Consider the following 22035-nt stretch of genomic DNA (forward strand, 5'->3'; position numbering starts at 1 on the left):
ATTAGGGAATTGAGAGAACCCAATTCTTCGTTCTTTGTAATTTTGTACAAGGACAATCTCCTCTCTACTAATGACCTTACCTCTAGCACTCCTAGTGTGTACTTGAAGTGATGGATGGCCATGACTGTACTAGTGAAACATAATGTAACATGTCTTGTATATTTGAATTTCTTTCGAATACATATGGCCCCGAAGCACATGTATCTGTCTATCAACAAATTTGAGCTTCTTCCGTCAAGAAATAAAAGAATACCTACTAGTTACCTCTCATTTGAATTTCAGCACAAATTGACTACTACCTATCATATGTATATAAAGGGTTTCTACCAAGCTTGTTTTTCAAAATTGATACACTATTAATTAGTCATTAGGAGTAGTCTAAATCTTCTCGAGGGCTTGGAGAATGTCATCCCTGAGATCCTCAAAGTTCTCAATCCCAAAACTAAATCTCACCAAGTTGTCCTTGATCCCATTCTTTGCCTTCTCCTCGCCACTCTGCCCCCTGATGAAAACACAAATCCATGCAATCTAAGCAAAAAATCGACCATACATATATATTGCATTCTCCTCAAAACGTCACGTACCAGAAGGACATGACAGCCGGCTGCTGCACCAGACTCTCACACCCGCCGAGCGACGTTGCGATGAATGGTATCTCTAGCGCGTCGACAAACATCATGACACCGTGAAGATCCGACGCCACCTCGAAGCTGATGACGCCGCCGAAACCCGTCATCTGGCGCTTGGCGATGTCGTGCCACGGGCTGCTCAAGAGCCCAGGGTAGTACACCTGCTCGATCTTGGGATGGTTCTCGAGCAGGCGTGCCATGCGCAAAGCTGTGTGGTTTTGCGTCTCCACGCGTAGTGCCATCGTCTTGAGGCCTCGTATGATCATGTAGGCTGCGTCCTGCAGTAAATTGCAATGCAAGTGGTCAGTTTTAATCCAAATATTAACATCTAGATTTTCGACAACAAGAACTAGCTGATAGTTGATCCTACATACCGGACTTATGGCGCCGCCAAGGTCGTGGTGCCACGCACGTATCCTGGAGATGAGGTCCTTGGAGCCACTAATGCATCCTGCCATGACCTGAAATGGAATGCCACGATGAGAAGTCTTAAATTTATATAGGAACTACTAGTGATCTTGGAAGTAAAGGAGCAAAATGGCAGTGCAATTGTACGTCTATGAGAAAACATGTGATCTAGGCTAGGTACTCACGTCGTGATGGCCGGCGATGTACTTTGTGGCGGAGTGCACGACGATGTCGGCCCCGAGGGTGAGCGGCTTCTGGTTGATGGGCGAGGCGAGGGTGCTGTCGATGCACACAAGAGCCCCTTTTCTGTGGCAAAGCTCCGCCACGAGCTTAATGTCGATGCACTTGAGATGAGGGTTCGTCGGAGAGTCGGTGTAGAAGAGTGTCACCTGCATCATCAGAGTTAAGCTTCACGGAGTTAGAAACAACCAAAATAGTATCTAGTTGGTAAATTGAGGAAATTACAAGCTGCCAAATAAAACGTACATTGCCTTGGTCAAGAACGGCCTTGAGCGTGCCCATGTCGTTGAGCTCGACGAATGTCACCTTGATGCCCATCTTGGAGAGCTTGTCGCGGATGAAGGCGCGCGCCTCGCTGTAGCACTCGGTCGTGGTCACCACGTGGCCGGCGCCAGCCGGCACGAGCGCGAGCAGCGTGGCGACGATGGCGTTCATGCCGGAGGACGTGACCAGCGTCGACTCGGCCCTCTCCAGCGCACTGATCTTGTCCTCCAGGACCTTCACAGTGGGGTTGCTGTAGCGGCCGTACTCGAAGCTGTGGCGCCGGCCTTCCTTGAACGCGATGAGGTTCCGGGAGCTCTTGAACCAGTGCGTCGTGCCGCTCACGATCGGCGTTGCGATCGAGTCGGTGCCCACCATGCCGCCCATCTTCTCCCCGGCGTGGACCGCCAGGGTCTCGTCGGAGAGAGCAGCATCTCGCGTCGGACCTGTGGCGACGGCGTCATCTTGCTGCAACACCGGCACGAAGCGGTGGTGGACGCCAGGGAGGGTGGCACCAAGCAGCGCCTCTGGGCTCAAAGCGGCCGTGCGCTTTGAAGAAGAACGGCGAGCGCGGAGCAGGCGGTGCTGCTTGGTGGACGAAGCCTTGGCCGTCGGCGCCATTGATTAGTGCGAGGAATAGTAGTGAAAACAAGTCGAAGGAATGGAAGTGATTGCGAAGCTCAGGTGGATGGACAAACTGTGTCCTTAGGGTGGAGGAAGAGCCGCTCGCTTGTGTTGTTGGTGCGCTAATATATACTGGCAGGCAGATCTACTTGTCTGCTTAGACGTACTAGCTCCGTTCTGATTTATAGGCACCCTTCGTATTTATTTACTGTAAAATTTTGATCATAAATTTAACTGACAAAATATCAATGCATGTTATATAAAGCTATATCGTTGGAAACTATGTTCAAATATGGATCTAACAATATAATTTTTTATGACATATATTGGTATTTTGTTAGTTAAATCTATGATTAAAATTGGACAAACCAGAACCGAGGTAGTATACAACATAGTATATCGTCCCACTCCCAGATGTGGCATGCATGGTCGGTCTGACTTAGTCTGCGCCGACATACACACATCTACGTGTCAGCCTCGCAAGTGTAGCTAGTAACTAAGCCGTGTGGCGACTAAGATGTACTAGTGGATCCATGATTGATCAGCTACGAAATCCAAGTGATTAGTTGACGGCAACGTGCTAGTGGGATTAAGAAATACTGACCTGGGCCAGGACGAATCTAAGCCAAGTCGTAGGTCAAACCTGCGTGTTTACATGTAGAACGTCGTACTGTGCTACGAGCTGGAGAAGGCATCATCATTAAACAAAGTTGGGTTGTTGCTAGATACCTTGCTAGATTTTTTTCTCTCTTTCCTTTCTTTGGCGGAAACAGTAGGAATCTACTTTGCAATTTTTTTATCGAATTTCAAATAAATATTACATAAAATGGTATTGAAACAAACAAAACAGGAATAAATACAGGAGTAGAATAGAACAAGCATCAACATCTAAAATTGTGAACTAAACTTTGGTTGGATGATTAGAAGGGATTCACAAAAAATAGGATGATTACAAGGGGACGCGACTCGTCTGACATGCCATCTCGCACGGCAGAACTGCCCTACGGGCCAAAATCGGCCATTCGCTCACTGCCCAGCCCATCCAACGGATCTGTGTTATTCACCAACAAACTCTAAAGTGTCCGACGAACTTGCTTGTTTCGCTATACTCTGAAACGCCTCGCGCCAACAATTGCAGTGCATCGGCCTCGTTGCTATTGAGCTGCTTCTTGCCTTTCTTCTTCTCCTATTGCTAACGGATCAGTGATATATATCTATTTTTTCTTCTTCTCCTCTATTCCTTTCTTCTTCTCTTTTTTTTTTCTTATTTTTTCTCTTCTTATTTATTTCTCCTCTTCTTCTTCTCCTCTTCTTCTCCTTTCTTCCTCTTCTTATTTTTGTTTTTCCTCTTCTTCCTTCTTTTTCTTCTTCTTCCTTTCCTAGCTAGATACATAAAACTTTTCTAAAAATGTAACTTTTACATATATAAAACTTTTCCTAACTCTTTTACAACCACAAAAATTACTCCAACTTCATGACAGTACCCACACTCTATTTCACCAAAAACCTTCTGATCCATAGTTCAAATTTTTCAAATTTCATTCAAATGAAATTTGAACCAGATTCAAATTCCTTGCTGAAAACCTATTCAAATTCCTTTCTAAAAATCTAACTTTTGCATATATGTATTTTTAAAACATCATTACAGTTGAAAAAATACATACATACATACAAAAAACATGTAAAAAATACATACATACATATATGAACATACATAAAAAAAATACATATATCTAAAAAATATATTTAAAACATCATTACAGTCGGCGACGGCGACGACGGGCGCGGGCGAGGGCGCGGCGACGGCGAGGGCGCGGGGCAGGGGCGGCGCGCGTCGGGGCAGGGACGGCGCGCGGCGACGATGTCGGGCGAGGGCGCGGCGACGGCGAGGGCGCGGGCGACAGCGACGGGCGAGGGCGCGGCGACGGCGAGGGTGCGGGGCAGGGGCGGCGCGCGTCGGGGCAGGGACGACGCGCGGCGACGACGTCGGGCGAGGGCGCGACGACGGCGAGGGCGCGGGCGACGGCGACGGCGGGGGCGGCGGGCGGCGTCGGGGCAGCCTGGCGGCGTCGATGTCGTCGAGGGGTCGTCAGGGGCAACTGCGAGATGAAGATGAAAATTTTCACAAGTGTTGGTTATATACCAAGAGCTTTGGTCCCGGTTCGTGGAACCAACCGGGACCAATGCACCCTTTAGTCCCGGTTGGTGCCACCAATCGGGACCAAAGGTCTCTTTTCAGCAGCCCAAAGGGCGGGAAGCGGCGGCCTTTGGTCCCGGTTGGTGGCACCAACCGGGACTAAAGGTCTCTTTTCAGCAGCCCAAAGGGCGGGAAGCGGCAGCCTTTGGTCCCGGTTGGTGGCACCAACCGGGACTAAAGGGGGTGAATTGGTACCGGTTCGTGGCACCAACCGGGACCAATACACCCCTTTAGTCCCGGTTGGTGCCACCAACCGGGACCGAAGGACATGTGCTGCCCGCGTCGCGGCCAAAGTTTAGTCCCACCTCGCTAGTTGAGAGAGCTCGAGAGTGGTTTATAAACGCTGCTGCGCCAACCCTCTCGAGCTCCTCTCTATTGCAGGCTTACAGGCCTAATCTTGCACTGCTATGCCTGTGGGCCTGCTGGGCCTTCTGCGGGCCTGAATCCTGGCCCATTGATGGGTTTCTAGTCGTATTCAGGCCGTGGTGGCCCAGTAGGTGGCATTTTTTTTATTTTTTCCCAATTTTTTGTTTTCTTTTTTGCTTTATTTATTTTATTTTGTTTCTACTTACAACAAAATACTTATTTATTTTATTTCATTTTGTTTCTAATTACTTATTTATTTTACTTTATGATAATTCTTTTTGCTATTAAAGTTTCTATCAAAAAAAGTTTTTTATGAAAATTCTTTTTGCTTTTAATGATTTTGAACAGAAAATACTTCGATAATTTTAGTTGCATCAATTTTATACGATTTTAGTTTCAATAATACTAGAGGTTTCTTATAATGTTTTGAACAGAAAATACTTTGTTAATTTTAGTTTCATTAATTTTATTAAAGTTTATTTTATTTTGTTTCTACTTATATATTTTAATAAAGTTTATATTATTTTGTTTCTAATTACTTATTTATTTTATTTGTTATTTTTCATGCATTTACTGATTATTTTGAGCTATAAGACCCTAAAATTGAAAAGCATTTCAAATGAACTCTGAAAAGGTTGAAAGTTGGCATGGTATCATCATTTCATCCACATAGCATGTGCAAGAAAGTTGAGAGGGTTACGGCAAAAACTAGATGCACTTCGTGTACAAAACGGACAATGGTATCATACTCGTCTGTTACAAAGTTGGCATGGTATCATCATAATAGTTGCGGGAGAAAGTCTTTACTTTTTCTTCGCTTGTGTCATTTGCTTATTGCACCTTAACCATGGATAATATTCATCGTTTATCAAGATGCTTGGGTCAGCCTTGACTTTGAAGGGAGGAATTTCATGAAACTTTTCATAATCTTCAGACATGTCTGTCTTGCCCTCCACTCCCACAATGTCCCTTTTTCCTGAAAGAACTATGTGGCGCTTTGGCTCATCGTATGATGTATTCACTTCCTTATCTTTTCTTTTTCTCGGTCTGGTAGACATGTCCTTCACATAGATAACCTGTGCCACATCATTGGCTAGGACGAACGATTCGTCAGTGTACCCAAGAGTGTTCAGATCCACTGTTGTCATTCCGTACTGTGGGTCTACCTGTATCCCGCCTCATGACAGATTGACCTATTTGCACTTAAACAAAGGGACCTTAAAATCATGTCCGTAGTCAAGTTCCCATATGTCCATTATGGCTCGGTTGCTGCATCAAAGCGGACACCGCTGTTTTGGTTGGTGCTCTTTTGATCTTGGGCGATCGTGTAAAATGTGTTCCCATTTATCTCGTATCCTTTGTAAGTCAATACAGTCGAAGATGGTCCCTTGGACAACGAGTACAACTCATCACAAACAGTGGTGTCACCTCTGAGACGTGTTTCCAACCAACTGCTGAAAGTCCTGATGTGTTCACATGTAATCCAGTCGTCACACTGCTGCGGGTGTTTGGAGTGCAGACTGTTCTTGTGTTCATCGACATACGGGGTCACCAAGGTAGAGTTCTGTAGAACTGTGTAGTGTGCTTGAGACCAATAATGCCCGTCCCTGCATATTATTGAGTCCGCTTCTAGCGTGCCTTTTCCAGTCAGTCTCCCCTCATACCGCGATTTAGGGAGACCTATCTTCTTAAGGCCAGGAATGAAGTCAACACAAAACCCAATGACATCCTCTGTTTGATGGCCCATGGAGATGCTTCCTTCTGGCCTAGCGCGGTTATGGACATATTTCTTTAGGACTCCCATGAACCTCTCAAAGGGGAACATATTGTGTAGAAATACGGGCCCCAGAATGACAATCTCTCGTCGACTAGATGAACTAGGACGTGCGTCATGATATTGAAGAAGGATGGTGGGAACACCAGCTCGAAACTGACAAGACATTGCGCCACATCACTCCTTAGCCTTGGTATGATTTCTGGATTGATCACCTTGTGAGAGATTGCATTGAGGAATGCACCTAGCTTCACAATGGCTAATCGGAGGTTTTCCGGTAGAAGCCCTCTCAATGCAACTGGAAGCAGTTGCGTCATAATCACGTGGCAGTCATGAGACTTTAGGTTCTGAAACTTTTTCTCTTGCATATTTATTATTCCCTTTATATTCGACGAGAAGCCAGTCGGGACCTTCATACTGAGCAGGCATTCAAAGAAGATTTCTTTCTCTTCTTTCGTAAGAGCGTAGCTGGCAGGACCTTCATACTCCTTCGGAGGCATGCCGTCTTTTTCGTGCAAACGTTGCAGGTCCTCCCGTGCCTCAGGTGTATCTTTTGTCTTCCCATACACGCCCAAGAAGCCTAGCATGTTCACGCAAAGGTTCTTCGTCACGTGCATCACGTTGATTGAAGAGCGGACCTCTAGGTCTTTCCAGTAGGGTAGGTCCCAAAATATAGATTTCTTCTTCCACATGGGTGCGTGTCCCTCAGCGTCATTCGGAACAGCTAGTCCGCCGGGACGCTTTCCAAAGATTACGTGTAAATCATTGACCATAGCAAGTACGTGATCACCGGTATGCATGGCGGGCTTCTTCCGGTGATCTGCCTCGCCTTTGAAATGCTTGCCTTTCTTTCGACATTGATGGTTGGTCGGAAGAAATCGACGATGGCCCAGGTACACATTCTTCCTGCATTTGTCCAGGTATATACTTTCATTGTCATCTAAACAGTGCTTGCATGCGTGGTATCCCTTGTTTGTCTATCCTGAAAGGTTACTGAGAGCGGGCCAATCGTTGATGGTTACAAACAGCAATGCGTGCAGGTTAAATTCCTCCTGTTTGTGCTCATCCCACGTACGTACACCGTTTCCATTCCACAGCTGTAAAAGTTCTTCAACTAATGGCCTTAGGTACACATCAATGTCGTTGCCGGGTTGCTTAGGGCCTTGGATGAGAACTGGCATCATAATGAACTTCTGCTTCATGCACATCCAAGGAGGAAGGTTATACATACATAGAGTCACAGGCCAGGTGCTGTGATTGCTGCTCTGCTCCCCGAAAGGATTAATGCCATCCGCGCTTAAACCAAACCATACGTTCCTTGGGTCACCTGTAAACTCAGCCCAGTACCTTCTCTCGATTTTTCTCCACTGCGACCCGTCAGCGGGTGCTCTCAACTTCCCGTCTTTCTTACGGTCCTCACTGTGCCATCGCATCAACTTGGTATGCTCTTCGTTTCTGAACATACGTTTCAACCGTGGTATTATAGGAGCATACCACATCACCTTCGCAGGAACCCTCTTCCTGGGGGGCTCGCCGTCAACATCACCAGGGTCATCTCGTCTGATCTTATACCGCAATGCACCGCATACCGGGCATGCGTTCAGATCCTTGTACGCACCGCGGTAGAGGATGCAGTCATTAGGGCATGCATGTATCTTCTGCACCTCCAATCCTAGAGGGCATACGACCTTCTTTGCTGCGTATGTACTGTCGGGCAATTCGTTATCCTTTGGAAGCTTCTTCTTCAATATTTTCAATAGCTTCTCAAATCCTTTGTCAGGCACAACATTCTCTGCCTTCCACTGCAGCAATTCCAGTACGGTACCGAGCTTTGTGTTGCCATCTTCGCAATTGGAGTACAACCCTTTTTTGTGATCCTCTAACATGCGATCGAACTTCAGCTTCTCCTTTTGACTTTCGCATTGCGTCCTTGCATCGACAATGACCCGGCGGAGATCATCATCATCGGGCACTGGTTCCTCTTGATCTTCAGCAGCTTCCCCCGTTGCAGCATCATTGGGCACATCGTCTGGTTCCTCTTGATCTTCAGCAGCTTCCCCCGTTGCAGCATCACTGTATTCAGGGGGCACATAGTTGTCATCGTCCTCTTCTTCTTCGCCGTCTTCCATCATAACCCCTATTTCTCCGTGCCTCGTCCAAACATTATAGTGTGGCATGAAACCCTTGTAAAGCAGGTGAGTGTGAAGGATTTTCCGGTCAGAGTAAGACTTCGTATTCCCACATGTAGGGCATGGACAACACATAAAACCATTCTGCTTGTTTGCCTCAGCCACTTCGAGAAAATCATGCACGCCCTTAATGTACTCGGAGGTGTGTCTGTCACCGTACATCCATTGCCGGTTCATCTGCGTGCACTATATATAATTAAGTGTGTCAAAAACCATTACAAAACATCATGAATAGATAATTAAGTGACCAAATTAATAGAAGTTCATCATCACATTAAAACCAAAGTACATACATAGTTCTCATCTAACAACATATAGCTCTCCAGAGCATCTAATTAATTAAACCATACATTGAAACTATGTAAAACATTTCAATGCGAAAACAAATGCGATCATAATCGCAACCAAGGTAACAATTGATGCAACGGCATAATGATACCAAGCCTCGGTATGAATGGCATATTTTCTAATCTTTCTAATCTTCAAGCGCATTGCATCCATCTTGATCTTGTGATCATCGACGACATCCGCAACATGCAACTCCAATATCATCTTCTCCTCCTCAATTTTTTTTTATTTTTTCCTTCAAGAAATTGTTTTCTTCTTCAACTAAATTTAACCTCTCGACAATAGGGTCGGTTGGAATTTCCGGTTCACATACCTCCTAGATAAATAAAATCTATGTCACGTTGGTCGGCATAATTTTCATAAACAATAAATGAACCAATAGTTATAAAGATAATATATACCACATCCGAATCATATACAGGACGAGGGCCGACGGGGGCGGATACCAAAACCATCGCACTATATAATAACAAGCAATACAATAGTAAGAAAATTAGACAAGTATCTATCTAAAGTAAGAATTTTTTTCTTTCAGAAAGAAGATAAGAACAAGAGGCTCACCACGGTGATGCCGGCGACGAGATCGGCGCGGGCGATCGACGGCGGTGAAGACGGGAATGGGACGTGACGGGCCGCTAAACCTAGACAAATCTCGAGGAAAATGGAGCTTTGAGGTCGAGCTTCGAGAGAAGAAAGCTTAACTACTGTGGCTCGGGCATTTCATCGAACACCTCATGTGCATAGGAGGTGAGCTAGAGCACCACAAAGCCCTCCCCTCGCCGGCCAGAGAAAAACAGAGCACTCCAGTGCTCTGCTCACGGGCGAGGGGTATATATAGGCACCTCATTGGTCACGGTTCGTGGCATGAACCGGGACTAAAGGGCAGCCTGTGGTCCCGGTTCAAGCCACCAACCGGGACCAATGGTGGTGGGCCAGGAGCGAGGCCCATTGGTCCCGGTTTGTCCCACCAACCGGGACCAAAGGGGCCAGACGAACCGGGACCAATGCCCCCACGAGGCCCGGCAGGCCCCTGGCCTCACGAACCGGGACCAGTGCCCCCATTGGTCCCGGTTCTGGACTGAACCGGGACTAATGGGCTGACCCGGCCTGAACCAAAGCCCTCTTTTCTACTAGTTCTGTGGGTTACTAGTAGTGTTGATTACATTTTGTAGTTGATGCTAGTTGCTTTATTTGGTGGAAGACTATATGTTCAGATCCTTAAGCATATTCAATACACCTCTTATTTCAAACATGAATACGATTTGTGAGTAGTTACTTTTGTTCTTGAGGACAAGGGAGAATTCTTGTTATAAGTAATCATGTGAAGTTGCTATTCTTTTAATATTTTTGATGATATGTATATTCTTCTTCCTATATGGTGTCATGTGAACGTCGACTACGCGACACTTCACCATAACTGGGCGTAGGGGAAGGCATTGGGGAGTAATAAGTGAATGATGGGTTGCGAGAATGACAGAACCTTAAACCCTATAGTTTATGTATTATTTCGTAAGGGTCTGATTTGGATCCATATGTTTCATGCTATGATTAGAATTATTTCAATTCTTATTTCGTATGGAAGCTTGTGAGAGGGGGTAATCATAAGAGGGTTGCTTGTTCAAGTAAGAACATCACCCTAGCAACGGTCCAACCACATATCAAATTATCATAGTGAACGTGAATCAACTAAACATGATAAACATGACTAGACGAGAATTCCCATGTGTCCTCGAGAAAACTTTGCTTTATATAAGAGAACTTTACAGCTTGTCCTTTGCTATAGAAAGGATTGGGCCACCTTACTGCACCTTTGTTACTATTGCTACTTGTTGCTCGTTACGAATCATCTTGCTACAAAACTATCATTTACCGCTACCTTCAGTATTTGTAGAGAATGCCTTGCTGAAAACTGCTTATCGTTTTCTTCTACTCCTCGTTGACTTTGACACTCTTACTTAGTGAAAGGATTATGTTTGATCGATCCCTGATACATCCGGGTCATCAGAATGTAACAACCAGGGTTAGCTACTGCTCGGCCAGAACAATTTTTTACTGCATAGTTAAGGTGATGAATCGTGAACAAGTTTAGCAAACTGGGAATATTAGATGTGTGGATTTCGGACATGTCAACTTTTCGATAAAAGGTGGATTTTGTTGACTCAAAATGAAGCATTAAATGGATACAAACATAATCAGCACACACTGACATGTCTCTGATGTATATATAATTTTGTATTGTTTCATGCTATAATATTACCAATCTTTGATGCTTTATATGTTTTATTATGATATTTTATATGTTCTTGGGAATAACCTATTAACTCAGTGCCTAGTGCAAGTTGTTGCTTTTTTGCTTGCTTTTGGCTTTTCGGAAAATCAGTACCAAATGAAGTCCAAACACGATGTAGTTTACGGCGGTTTTTGTAGACCAGAAGGAACCCTAGAAGGTTCGGGACAAGGCCAGAAGAGTTACGGGAGAGCCAATAGCTTACAGCGTGCACCCTGGGGGTAGGGCGCGCCCCTGAGCTCGTGACTCCCACGCAACTCCGTTTGACCTAATTCCACCTCTATAAATTCCCAAATATTACCAAGCCAACAAAGATCCACCTGAAACACTTTTTCCTCCGCCGCAAGGTTCTATTCTTCCGCCATTTGATGGCCTTTTCCAGTACTCTGCCGGAGGGGGAATCGATCACGGAGGGTCTCTACATCAACCTTGATGCCCTACCAATGATGCGTGAGAAGTTCACCACAAACCTACTGGTCCATATTTAGTAGCTAGATGACTTCTTCTCTCTCTTTGATCATCAATACAAAGTTCTCCATGATCTTCTTGGAGTTCTATCCGATGTAGTCTTGTTTTGCGGTGTGTTAGTTGGGATTCGATGAATTGTGGGTTTATGATTGGAATATTCATTGAAAGTAAGTGAGTATTTTCTGAAATTTATTATGCATGATTATTATAGATTTGTATCTCTCTGATCTATCCGTTTGGTTTGGCTAACTAGTTTGATTTATCTTCAGTGGGATATGTGCTTTGTGATGGGTTCAACTTTGCGTTGTGGTCACCCAATGACAGAAAGGGTAGCTAGGCACGTATTTGTATTGTTTCCATTAAGGGTAAAACGATGGGGGTTTATTCATATTGCCTAAGTTTAATTTGTCTACATCATGTCATCTTGCTTAAGGCGTTACTCTGTTTGTCATTAACTTAATACCATAGATGCATGCTGGTTAGCAGTCAATTGGTGGAGTAATAGTAGTAGATGTAGGCAGGAGTCGGTCTACTTGTCACGTACATGATGCCTATATGTGTGATCATTGCCATCAATAACATCATAAGTATGCGCTTTTCTATCAATCGCCCAACAGTAATTTGTTTACCCACCATATGCTATTATTTCGAGAGAGAAGTATCTAGTGAAAACTACGGCCCCCGGGTCTACTTTTATCAAATTACTAAAACCAAAAATACCTTGCTATAGTTTATTATCTTTTATTTTGTTTTGCAATTTATCTATCTACCACTACAAGATTTAATCATTGCAAGTAACGAGTTCAAGGGGATTGACAACCCTCTTACCCGCGTTGAGTGCAAGTATTTGCTTTTGTGTGTGCAGGTGTTGTTTGATAATCCACAAGTATAGGGGATCGTTTGTAGCCTTCTTCGATAAATAAGAGTGTTGAACCCAACGAGGAGCTAAAGGTAGAACAAATATTTCCTCAAGTTCTATCAACCACCGATACAACTCTACGCACACTTGATGTTTGCTTTACCTAGAACAAGATCATTAAGGTCATGAAACCCAACCATAGCATTAAGTATCAAGTCCTCTTTACTCCCATATGCCATAACCCACTTATCCGCGTTTAGGCTGCGGTCACCCCCGCAACACCGACAATAAGCAAACCATGAACATATTGCAACATCCTGCAGCGGGGGCCTCTCCGTTTGCGCGACACGAAGGGCACCATAGGACAACACCATAAATGAAATACACAATCATACCAACCAAGATCACGATTAACCCATAGGACAAAACGGATCTACTCAAACATCATAGGATAATCATAGATCACTGGGAAATAATATATGGAGTTGAGCACCATGTTTAAGTAGATATTACAGCGGGGAGAAGAGGTGTTACACCGCTGCATAGAGGGGGAGAAAGTTGGTGTTGATGGTAGCAAGATTGTTGATGTAGATCGTCATCACGATCCTAGCCCCAGCGGCACTCCGGCGCCACCGGAAGAGACGGGGAGAGAGCCCCCCTCCACCTTCTTCTTCCTTGGCCTCCCCCTAGATGGGAGGAGAGTTCCCCCTCTGGTCCATGGCCTCCATGGCAGCGGAGGGGCGGGAGCCCTTCCGAGATTGGATCTCCCCAGATCTGGCCCTTCACCTTTTCTTAAATTCCCGGAGATCCGTAACTCCGATTGCGCTGAACTTTTACATGATTTTTTCCATAAATTATCTTTCTTGCGCCAGAAGAAGGGCCCCAATCGACTTTCGAGGAGGGCATAAGACACCTGGTCGCGCCAGGGGGTGTGCGGCGCGCCCTGGTGGGTTGTGGTCACTGTGAGCCCCCGTTTGCGTTGATTCCAAGTCCCAAAAATCACATATATTCCAAAATAATTCTCCGTAAATTTTTATCGCGTCTGGACTTCGTTTGATATGAATTTTCTGCGAAACAAAAAACATGCAACAAACAGGAACTAGCACTGGGCACTGGATCAATAGGTTAGTCCAATAAATCATATAAAAAATTGCCAAAAATATGTGAAAGTTGTATAATTATATTGGGATGAAACAATCAAAATTCTAGATACGACGGAGACGTATCACAATTCACTAGGGTTTGTGTGATTCTCCTATTGATTCGATAAACCTTGGTTCTCACTTAGGGAAATACTTATCAGCTACTATATTGCTTCGCCCTTCCTGTTCGGGGAAATCCCAATGCAACTCACAAGTAGCACGCACCTAGCCTTTGCATAGCTATGATGCACACAACGAACACTATAGCGAGCCCCCACCCCCCACACACAAACATGCTGGCAAATAATATACTCATATAAGACCAAAGCTATGCCGGAGTAAGGGAAAAAATCCGAAGAGATCAAATCTGCGTTCCACAAACTACAACTATGACCATATCTGCACCAACCATCTCAGGACACGACATGGACAAATGTCTTCAGGAAGGGAGCGATGCTCAAGTGTCGCTCACTGCTACTTGTGAACTGCGTTGGGATTTCCCCGAAGAGGGGAGGATGATGCAGTACAGTAGAGATAAGTATTTCCCTTAGTTAAGAACCAATGTTATCAATCCAGTAGGAGAACCACGCAACACCTTGTTAGCAGCACGTGCACACAAACAACAAATCCTTGCAACCCAACGCAAACTAGGGGTTGTCAATCCCTTGGCGGTTACGTGCAAGATTAAATTGCGTAGTGATTGATAGATAGATAGAGCAAAAATACAAAATAAAATAGATAAACAAAAAATGCAGCAAGGTATTTTTGGTTTTTGATAAATGATAAAAGTAGACCCAGGGGATATAGTTTTCACTTGAGGCTTGTCTCTTGAAAACAACATACGGTGGGTAAACAAATTACTGTTGGGCAATTGATAGAAAGGAAAATAATCATGATGATATCCAAGGAAATGATCATATATAGGAATTATGTCCGATACAAGTAGACCAAAATGATTCTACATCTACTACTATTACTCCACACATCGACCGCTATCCAGCATGCATCTAGAGTATTAACTTCATAAAGAACGGAGTAACGCCTTAAGCAAGATGACATGATGTAGACAAAGTAAACTCATGCATTAATAAACCCCATCTTTTTATACTTAAGGGAAACGATATAAATACGTGTCATATCTCTTTCTTTCACCGGTATTGAGCACCGCAAGATCGAACCCACCACAAAGCGCCTCTCCCATTGCAAGAAAAATCAATCTAGTTGGCAAAACCAAATCAATAGATCGGAGAAAAATACGAAGCTATAGCAATAATGCATAAAAGTGTGCAGAGAAAAATCAAATAATATTCACAGATAATCTGATCATAAACTCACAATTCACCGAATCCCAATAAACACACCGCAAAAAGTCAATACATCAAATAGATCTTCAAGAACATCAGTGAGAACATTGTATTAAAGATCAAAGAGAGAAAGGAAGCCATCTAGCTACTAACTATGGACCTGTAGGTCCGTGATAAACTACTCACACATCATCGGAAGGGGTTGATGTAGAGCCCCTTCGTGATTGATTGCCCCTCCGGCAGAGTGCCAGAAAAGGCCTCCATACGGGATCTCTCGAGAACAGGAACTTGCAGCGGCGAAAAAAGTATTTCGTCTGGCTCTCTGTTGGTTTCAAAATTTTAGAGAATTTATAGAAGCGGAATTAGGTTAAACAGAGCTCCGTGGAACCCAGCGAGCCACTAGGGCGCGGCCACCCCAAGGTCACGCCCTGGTGCCTCATGGACCCATCTTCCATCTTCTGGCCCTCTCCCGAAGCTTTTAGTGTCTCTTTTGTCAAAAAAAAAATTCAAAAAGTTTCGTGGCATTTGAACTTCATTCGATATTGATATTTTGAAAAACCAACAACAGGCAAAAAAACAACAACTAACACTGGCACTAAATTAATAGGTTAGTCCCAAAAATGACATATAAGTGCTTGTAAATGTATATAGAATGTCCAAGATTGATACTATAGTAGCATGGAACAATAAAAAATTATAAATATGTTGGAGACGTATCAGTCACCGGATCAAATCGCCATAGGTTAGATTCTAGTTTAGTGACGATGTTGACTAGCTTCGCTCCTGCTCCAAGGCTTCGTTAACTTTGGCCTTTACACAACAACTCCTAAGAGTCAATACAACAGTCGTCTTCGACCTCTCAAATCATAGCTCAACCGGTGCCACATAATAATCCGCCTCGCCGACGTAGATCTCCGTTTGACTGCCACATGTTTTCACGAAGCGGTATGACTCTCAGTCACATCCTGGTGTCGTTCATCCTCCATACACACCTTTGCGATGCCTAGCAACAAGCTAGGAGATGGTGCAGCAAGGGAAGGAGTGACCGCTTCAGTGACTGATGGTGCACCAACAGAAGATAAAAGTAGAAGGAAAAGGAAAAGAGTAAAACCAAATGAGCCATTATAGGTTAGGTTGGTCCAGTTGGTGATCTCCAGCCCTCCACATTTCCCTTCTTCGCTTGCCCTCAAAACCGGAGCTGCCACACCGTTGGTGTGTCTGGCCCAATGTTTTAAATAGCCGGCTATCCCGCTATAGCCCGCTATATAGCCTTTTCAGCAGGGTGCCGCTAAATAGTCCCATGTACAAATAGCCCGCTATAGCCTGCTATAGCCCGCTATATCTGATTTTGAGGTCCGCCGCTATTTGGCAATAGCCCGCTATTTAAAACATTGATGTGGCCAACTATATAACGGGTCGTCTTGTGGCTTCATGGGGTTGTTGTGGTGAGGGTTCCATCAATAGTTATCGATGGCAAAGTTTGAGTCGCATGGTTGAGGTGGAGTGATGACGATGATGCTTGTGTTCTACATGAGTTGAGCTTCTCTCCTCGGTAGTGTGTGGCTGATGTTTCTGATCTGTACATATATGCCAGTTGTATCGGTAAGCCCAACTTTCTGCTTTTAACATTCTCATTTCGTCCTAATTAACAAAAATGGCAAGTTTCACTTAGCTTAAAATAAAACCTCTCCGAAGCTAGCCTTGCGCTGCACGGGTAACACCATTAATACTTTTGAGGAATGTTTCCATTCATATCGAGGTATATAGATCAACACACTAGCATCTAGCAACTGCTCGACATGACTTTGTAATTGCTTCTTCCGCTTGCAAGGGGAGAGAGAGCTTACTGTAGTACCAATCGGCCGGCCAATTATCTTGTTGGTGACCACTGTGCCAATGCACACCCCAGTTCCACCCACATCTCTCTAGCGAATCAAACATAGCTATCCATCTATCTGCCTTCTGCTGTGAGGAAAGAGGTGAACCTATCGTGGAAGGATAGATGTGATTCTGACCTGATGCATCGGTTTCAACCCAAAAATAATATGTTTCCCGTGCTTTGAGAATTTCCTCATGCCGCCACATTTGAGAATTTTCCCCGGACCGTCAATCTCACGTGTTCACTTGAGAAAAGAATATTATTTCCAAAACAAAACTCACGTGCTTGATGACAGTGGCCAGTTATTCACCTACTGTCTTGTTATGGGGTTTGTGTTTGGAATTATTCTCTACCATGGAGCTGCGAGGAAAGGTCCATCGTTTCCTAGAACTTGTTAAGTAAAATAAAATATTGATAGTAGGATCACACGGCAAATCAAATATTTATCCAATCCAATGAACTACCTAGCTTGTACCGTATATACCTACTAATGCGTACAATGCAAGAGAGGGGCATCACATGAGAAATGTGAAAGCAGCCAGCGAACTCCCAAAGTTCAATATCATTTGAGCTACAGTCCATGTTCATTGTGCCCACGAGGTTTGAGTCACTATGCCATAATTAGTGATTAGATCTGTGAGGGCCAAGGAATCATTTGTACTGATCAAATATAGTATTACCCATTTGGATTATTTTACTAGCACTTGATGTCTTTTACGCTCATTGACACTTTGAGGTGCAGGGAATGTAACCACCGGGTTAACCACAGGGCCGGAACAATTCATTGCTACGTAGTCAGGGTGTGAACAATTGTAGCAAATTGACAATATTCAGTTATGCAATCCGTACACATTAGCTAATTTAATCACTAAGATGTTCTTCAATAGGGTTCAAGAGCCACCCATCAAACTCGATGACACGGCAGAGACAGGAATATGTGCATCAAGCATGCATGAATCTTGAGGCCTAACCACCCTATGCGGAGTCATGCTACACGCTTTAAAAAGTCCCTTTTCCAAATTTTGCGCAGTCAGATTTACCAATTCAACATATCAAGATGGAAATAGTGTTCAAACATGCATGATGCCTATATCTAGCACAACAAAATGATTGATATCTGCTACTCAGTTAATCAAGTTGTTTATCCTGCAGGATTTGATCAGTTACTCATATCGGCTTGTTGTGTGTCTACGCAACATTTTGTTTACGGGAATTGGTGTTTATGTGAATATTTTCCAATTGATTGGCAAGTTATATGCATACACTAATGCATGACTACACATCAAGAGCTAAATTTAGATTGCATAGGTGACAGTTATGGTGATCCGAGGGCGATTCTGGGTGCTTGCTTATCCGTTTGGTGGTGATTGGGAAGATGTGCAGCGTGGGACGGGCTCATTTTTGTTTACTTTGACAGAAGTATTTTCTCGGTGGCAGAGCAGGTGATCCACGAAAATGCTAAACTTATGGGACCAGTGTTACGAATTGGATCTATGGGATGTTGTGTTCTCTTTCCACTAACCTCTCCCTGATTTTGACCATGGGCGAACGACTCCATCTCGTAAACCTAGCCCCTAATAATTTTTCCATAGCTAGATATAACAGTAGTGGATGATCCACTAGTTTCACCAGAACACTTCATCAAATGCTAACTTGCAACATGCAGCGTGGCTGTTTGAAGATATTAATTCCCATTTTCGTATCGAAAATTTTCTCCTCTGTCTTGATGATCTTGGCGGCTAGCGTATGTACAGCAAAACAAGTCACCGAATTGCGTTTACTGTTAATGATGGATTGAATCCATATTGCATGGACTATGTGAGATGTATGTACTATTAAATTGTATGTATGTCCGTATGGACAATGTGTTGTATGAACTGCATGCAAATAGCTAGTTTTTTCTTCTAAATTAGGTACAAGTGCAGGGCCGAAAAATAAGCCTACCGCTAGTATGCAAATACTAGTGTTGAGCGGGCACTGGCACACACCACTGGTAAGTGTTTCTAGTGCCGTATGGGGTGCGTGCTATTGGTAACCATATGTGGCGCATTGCGAGTGACGAACTGATAAGTCCTTTGCGCACGCCACTGTTAAGCATTTCTACAGTAGTGCACTGATGGATCATGGAAGGTTGTTTTTCTTGTAGTGGTGCTACATTGACTCAACCTCTGCTACAGGTTAGCATATATAGTGGTGATTTTATGTCCTGTTAGTTAAATAATACTAGGCTTACATGCTACTCCCTCCGTATCAAAATATAAGACACTTTTGATAGTATCAAAAACGGCTTATATTTTGATACGGAGGGATTATGTTTTTAAATTTACACTAGTGTACTATGCATCCCTATGAAAATAGGTAAAATCATCTATGCGAAATCACATCTCACCCATATGGGTGGCTTATGCAGAACTGCCTTTCGGGCCTCTTCACTGGCAGGTGATCCATATGTGATGGGCCTCTTCGCTGTGGGTTTTCCTACCATATCTTGTGCTAGCTCAAGCTAACTGACCAATATGCTCAAGCTAGCAGTTAGGATAGTTGTCAGGAACAAGATTTGTGACTCGTACGTAAGTGATTCCATTACTATACTAGTGAAATGTAACGCATGTCTTGTATACTTGAATTTCATTCAGTTACATATGGTCCTGGTCCTGAAGCAAATTTGAGCTTCTTCTTTCAAGAAATAAAAGAAACCTACTAATTATATGTCATTCGAAGTTTAGCACACATTGACTACCTATCAGATGTACAAAAAGGGTTTCTACATAGCTAATTTTGTCAAAATCTTCATTACACTAATGATCCGGAATAGTTCTAAATCTTCTCCAGTGCTTGGAGAATGTCATCCTTGAGATCCTCAAACTTCTCAATCCCGAAGATTAACCTCACCAAGTTGTCCTTGATCCCATTATTTGCCTTTTCCTCGTAACTCTGACCCCTGATGAGATCACAGATCCATGCAATATAAGTCAACAAATTCTACCATAGATGTTGCATGCATCTTCCTGTAAGTTGCAAACCAAAATAAATCCAAGAACGGCACGTACCAGAAGGACATGACTGCCGGCTGCTGCACGAGGCTTTCACACCCTCCGAGTGATGTTGCAATGAAGGGTATCTCTAGCGCATCGATGAACCTCATGATGCCATGCAGATCCGAGGCTACCTCGAAGCTGATGACGCCGCCGAAACCGGTCATCTGGCTCTTGGCAATGTCGTGCCACGGGCTGCTCAAAAGCCCAGGGTAGTACACTCGCTCGATCTTCGGATGGTTCTCGAGCAGGCGCGCCATCCGCAATGCAGTGCGGTTTTGTGTTTCCACACGTAGTCCCATCGTCTTGAGGCCGCGTATGATCATGTAGGCTGAGTCCTGCAGTAGTTAATGTTGCAGTGTAAGTTGTCAGAATCCAAATGTTTAGATCTTGTTTTTCTTGAATAAGAGTGAATCTTAACATGTACTTGCTGATAGTTGATCCTACATACCGGACTTATGGCGCCGCCGAGGTCGTGATGCCAGGCGCGTATTCTGGAGATGAGCGTCTCTGAGCCACTAATGCATCCCGCGATGACCTGAAATGGAATTGCACGATGAGATGTCTTAAATTTATGTAGACCCTACGCTGCTAATGATCCTGGAAGTAAAGGAGCAAAGTGGCAGTGCAATTGTACGTCTATGAAAAGACGTGTCATCTCGGGTAGCTACTCACGTCGTGATGGCCGGCGATGTACTTTGTGGCAGAGTGCACGACGACATCGGCCCCGAGGGTGAGCGGCTTCTGGTTGATGGGCGAGGCGAGGGTGCTGTCGATGCACACAAGAGCCCCTTTCCGGTGGCACAGCTCCGCGACGAGCTTAATGTCGATGCACTTGAGATGGGGGTTCGACGGAGAGTCGGTATAGAAGAGTGTCACCTGCATCAAAGCCAAGCATGTCGATCAGAACAGCCAACATATCTAGTTGACAAATTGAGGAAATTACTAGTTGCCAAATTAACGTACGTCGCCCATGTCAAGAACGGCCTTGAGTGTCTCCATGTCGTTCAGCTCAACGAATGTCACCTTGATGCCCATCTTGGAGAGCTTGTCGCGGATGAAGGCCCGAGCCTCGCTGTAGCACTCGGTCGTGGTCACCACGTGGCCAGCGCCGGGCGGCACGAGTGCGAGCAGCGTGGCGACGATGGCGTTCATGCCTGAGGACGTGACAAGCATCGACTCAGCCCTCTCAAGCGCACTGATCTTGTCCTCCAGGACCTTCACAGTAGGGTTGCCATAGCGGCCATACTCGAAGCTGTGGCGCCGGCCTTCCTTGAACGCAATGAGGTCGCCCGAGCTCTTGAACCAGTGTGTCGTGCCGCTCACAATAGGTGTCGCAATCGAGTCGGTGTCCATGGCGCCGTTCTTCCCCATCTTCTCCCCGGCGTGAACCGCCAGGGTCTCGTCTGAGAGAGTAGCATCTCGCTTCGGAGCCGTGGCGGCAGCGACGACACTGGTGTCATCCTGCTGCAACACCGGCACAAGGTGCTCAGCGCCAGGGAGGGTGGCATCAAGGAGCGCCACCGGGCTCAAAGCGGTGACACGCTTTGAAGAACGGCGAGCACGGAGCAGGCGGTGCTGCTCGGTGGGCGAAGCCTTGTTGACGAGAGGAGACGACGACCGCGCCATTAGTGACTTGTGGGGTCGAGGAAGAGTAGTGAAAACAGGTGGAATCGAAGAGATTAGCCAAGCTCAGATCAGATCAATTAAAAAGTTAGGCAGAGCTAGCTGCTTGTTTGTGTTCTTCCTATCTGTATACGATGGTGTGAATATATACTGGCCGATCAGTCTGGCTCTCTTGCGCGTCGAGCCATATAAAATTGACTGCCTACATATAAAATTGTCCCACTAACACATGCCACATGTGTCATCCATGCTCAGTCTCGCAAGCGTGTAGCTAGTAATACATCTTGTACCAATAAGGCATGTAATTAGTTAACTTCAACGTGCCATGGGGATTAAGAAATGACTTATTGGGCAGGATGAATCCAAGCAAAGACAAAAGTCTACGTCAAAGAACTGCGT

General features: G+C 44.8%; 2 protein-coding genes across 2 annotated transcripts; both read right to left on the reverse strand.

Annotated features, from left to right (window-relative positions):
- Window positions 1-319: 319 nt before the first annotated feature.
- Window positions 320-2159, reverse strand: LOC109769351 (cystathionine gamma-synthase 1, chloroplastic-like). The gene is made up of 5 exons (XM_020328101.3): window positions 1524-2159; window positions 1223-1426; window positions 1004-1090; window positions 585-907; window positions 320-502 (listed from the first exon to the last, which is right to left on the reverse strand). The coding sequence occupies exons 1-5, from the start codon at window positions 2157-2159 to the stop codon at window positions 379-381; spliced, it is 1374 nt and encodes a 457-aa protein (XP_020183690.1). The 3' UTR covers window positions 320-378.
- Window positions 2160-19752: 17593 nt separating this feature from the next.
- LOC109769348 (probable cystathionine gamma-synthase 2) lies at window positions 19753-21639 on the reverse strand. The gene is made up of 5 exons (XM_020328097.2): window positions 20977-21639; window positions 20686-20889; window positions 20462-20548; window positions 20026-20348; window positions 19753-19916 (listed from the first exon to the last, which is right to left on the reverse strand). Exons 1-5 carry the CDS (start codon window positions 21637-21639, stop codon window positions 19793-19795), a joined length of 1401 nt encoding a protein of 466 aa, XP_020183686.1. The 3' UTR covers window positions 19753-19792.
- Window positions 21640-22035: the final 396 nt, after the last annotated feature.

This window comes from Aegilops tauschii, chromosome 2 (assembly GCF_002575655.3).
Source record: "Aegilops tauschii subsp. strangulata cultivar AL8/78 chromosome 2, Aet v6.0, whole genome shotgun sequence".
NCBI classification, from domain to species: Eukaryota; Viridiplantae; Streptophyta; class Magnoliopsida; order Poales; family Poaceae; genus Aegilops; species Aegilops tauschii.

Coding starts and splice junctions, on each gene's coding strand:
- LOC109769348 (XM_020328097.2), bottom strand. CDS start 21,639: ATGGCGCGGTCGTCGTCTCCTCTCGTCAACAAGGCTTCGCCCACCGAG. Junction 20,349..20,461: donor TCGGCGGCGCCATAAGTCCG/GTATGTAGGATC, acceptor TAACTACTGCAG/GACTCAGCCTACATGATCAT. Junction 19,917..20,025: donor CCGGCAGTCATGTCCTTCTG/GTACGTGCCGTT, acceptor TGATCTCATCAG/GGGTCAGAGTTACGAGGAAA.
- LOC109769351 (XM_020328101.3), bottom strand. CDS start 2,159: ATGGCGCCGACGGCCAAGGCTTCGTCCACCAAGCAGCACCGCCTGCTC. Junction 1,427..1,523: donor CCGTTCTTGACCAAGGCAAT/GTACGTTTTATT, acceptor CTGATGATGCAG/GTGACACTCTTCTACACCGA. Junction 1,091..1,222: donor ACATCGCCGGCCATCACGAC/GTGAGTACCTAG, acceptor ATTCCATTTCAG/GTCATGGCAGGATGCATTAG.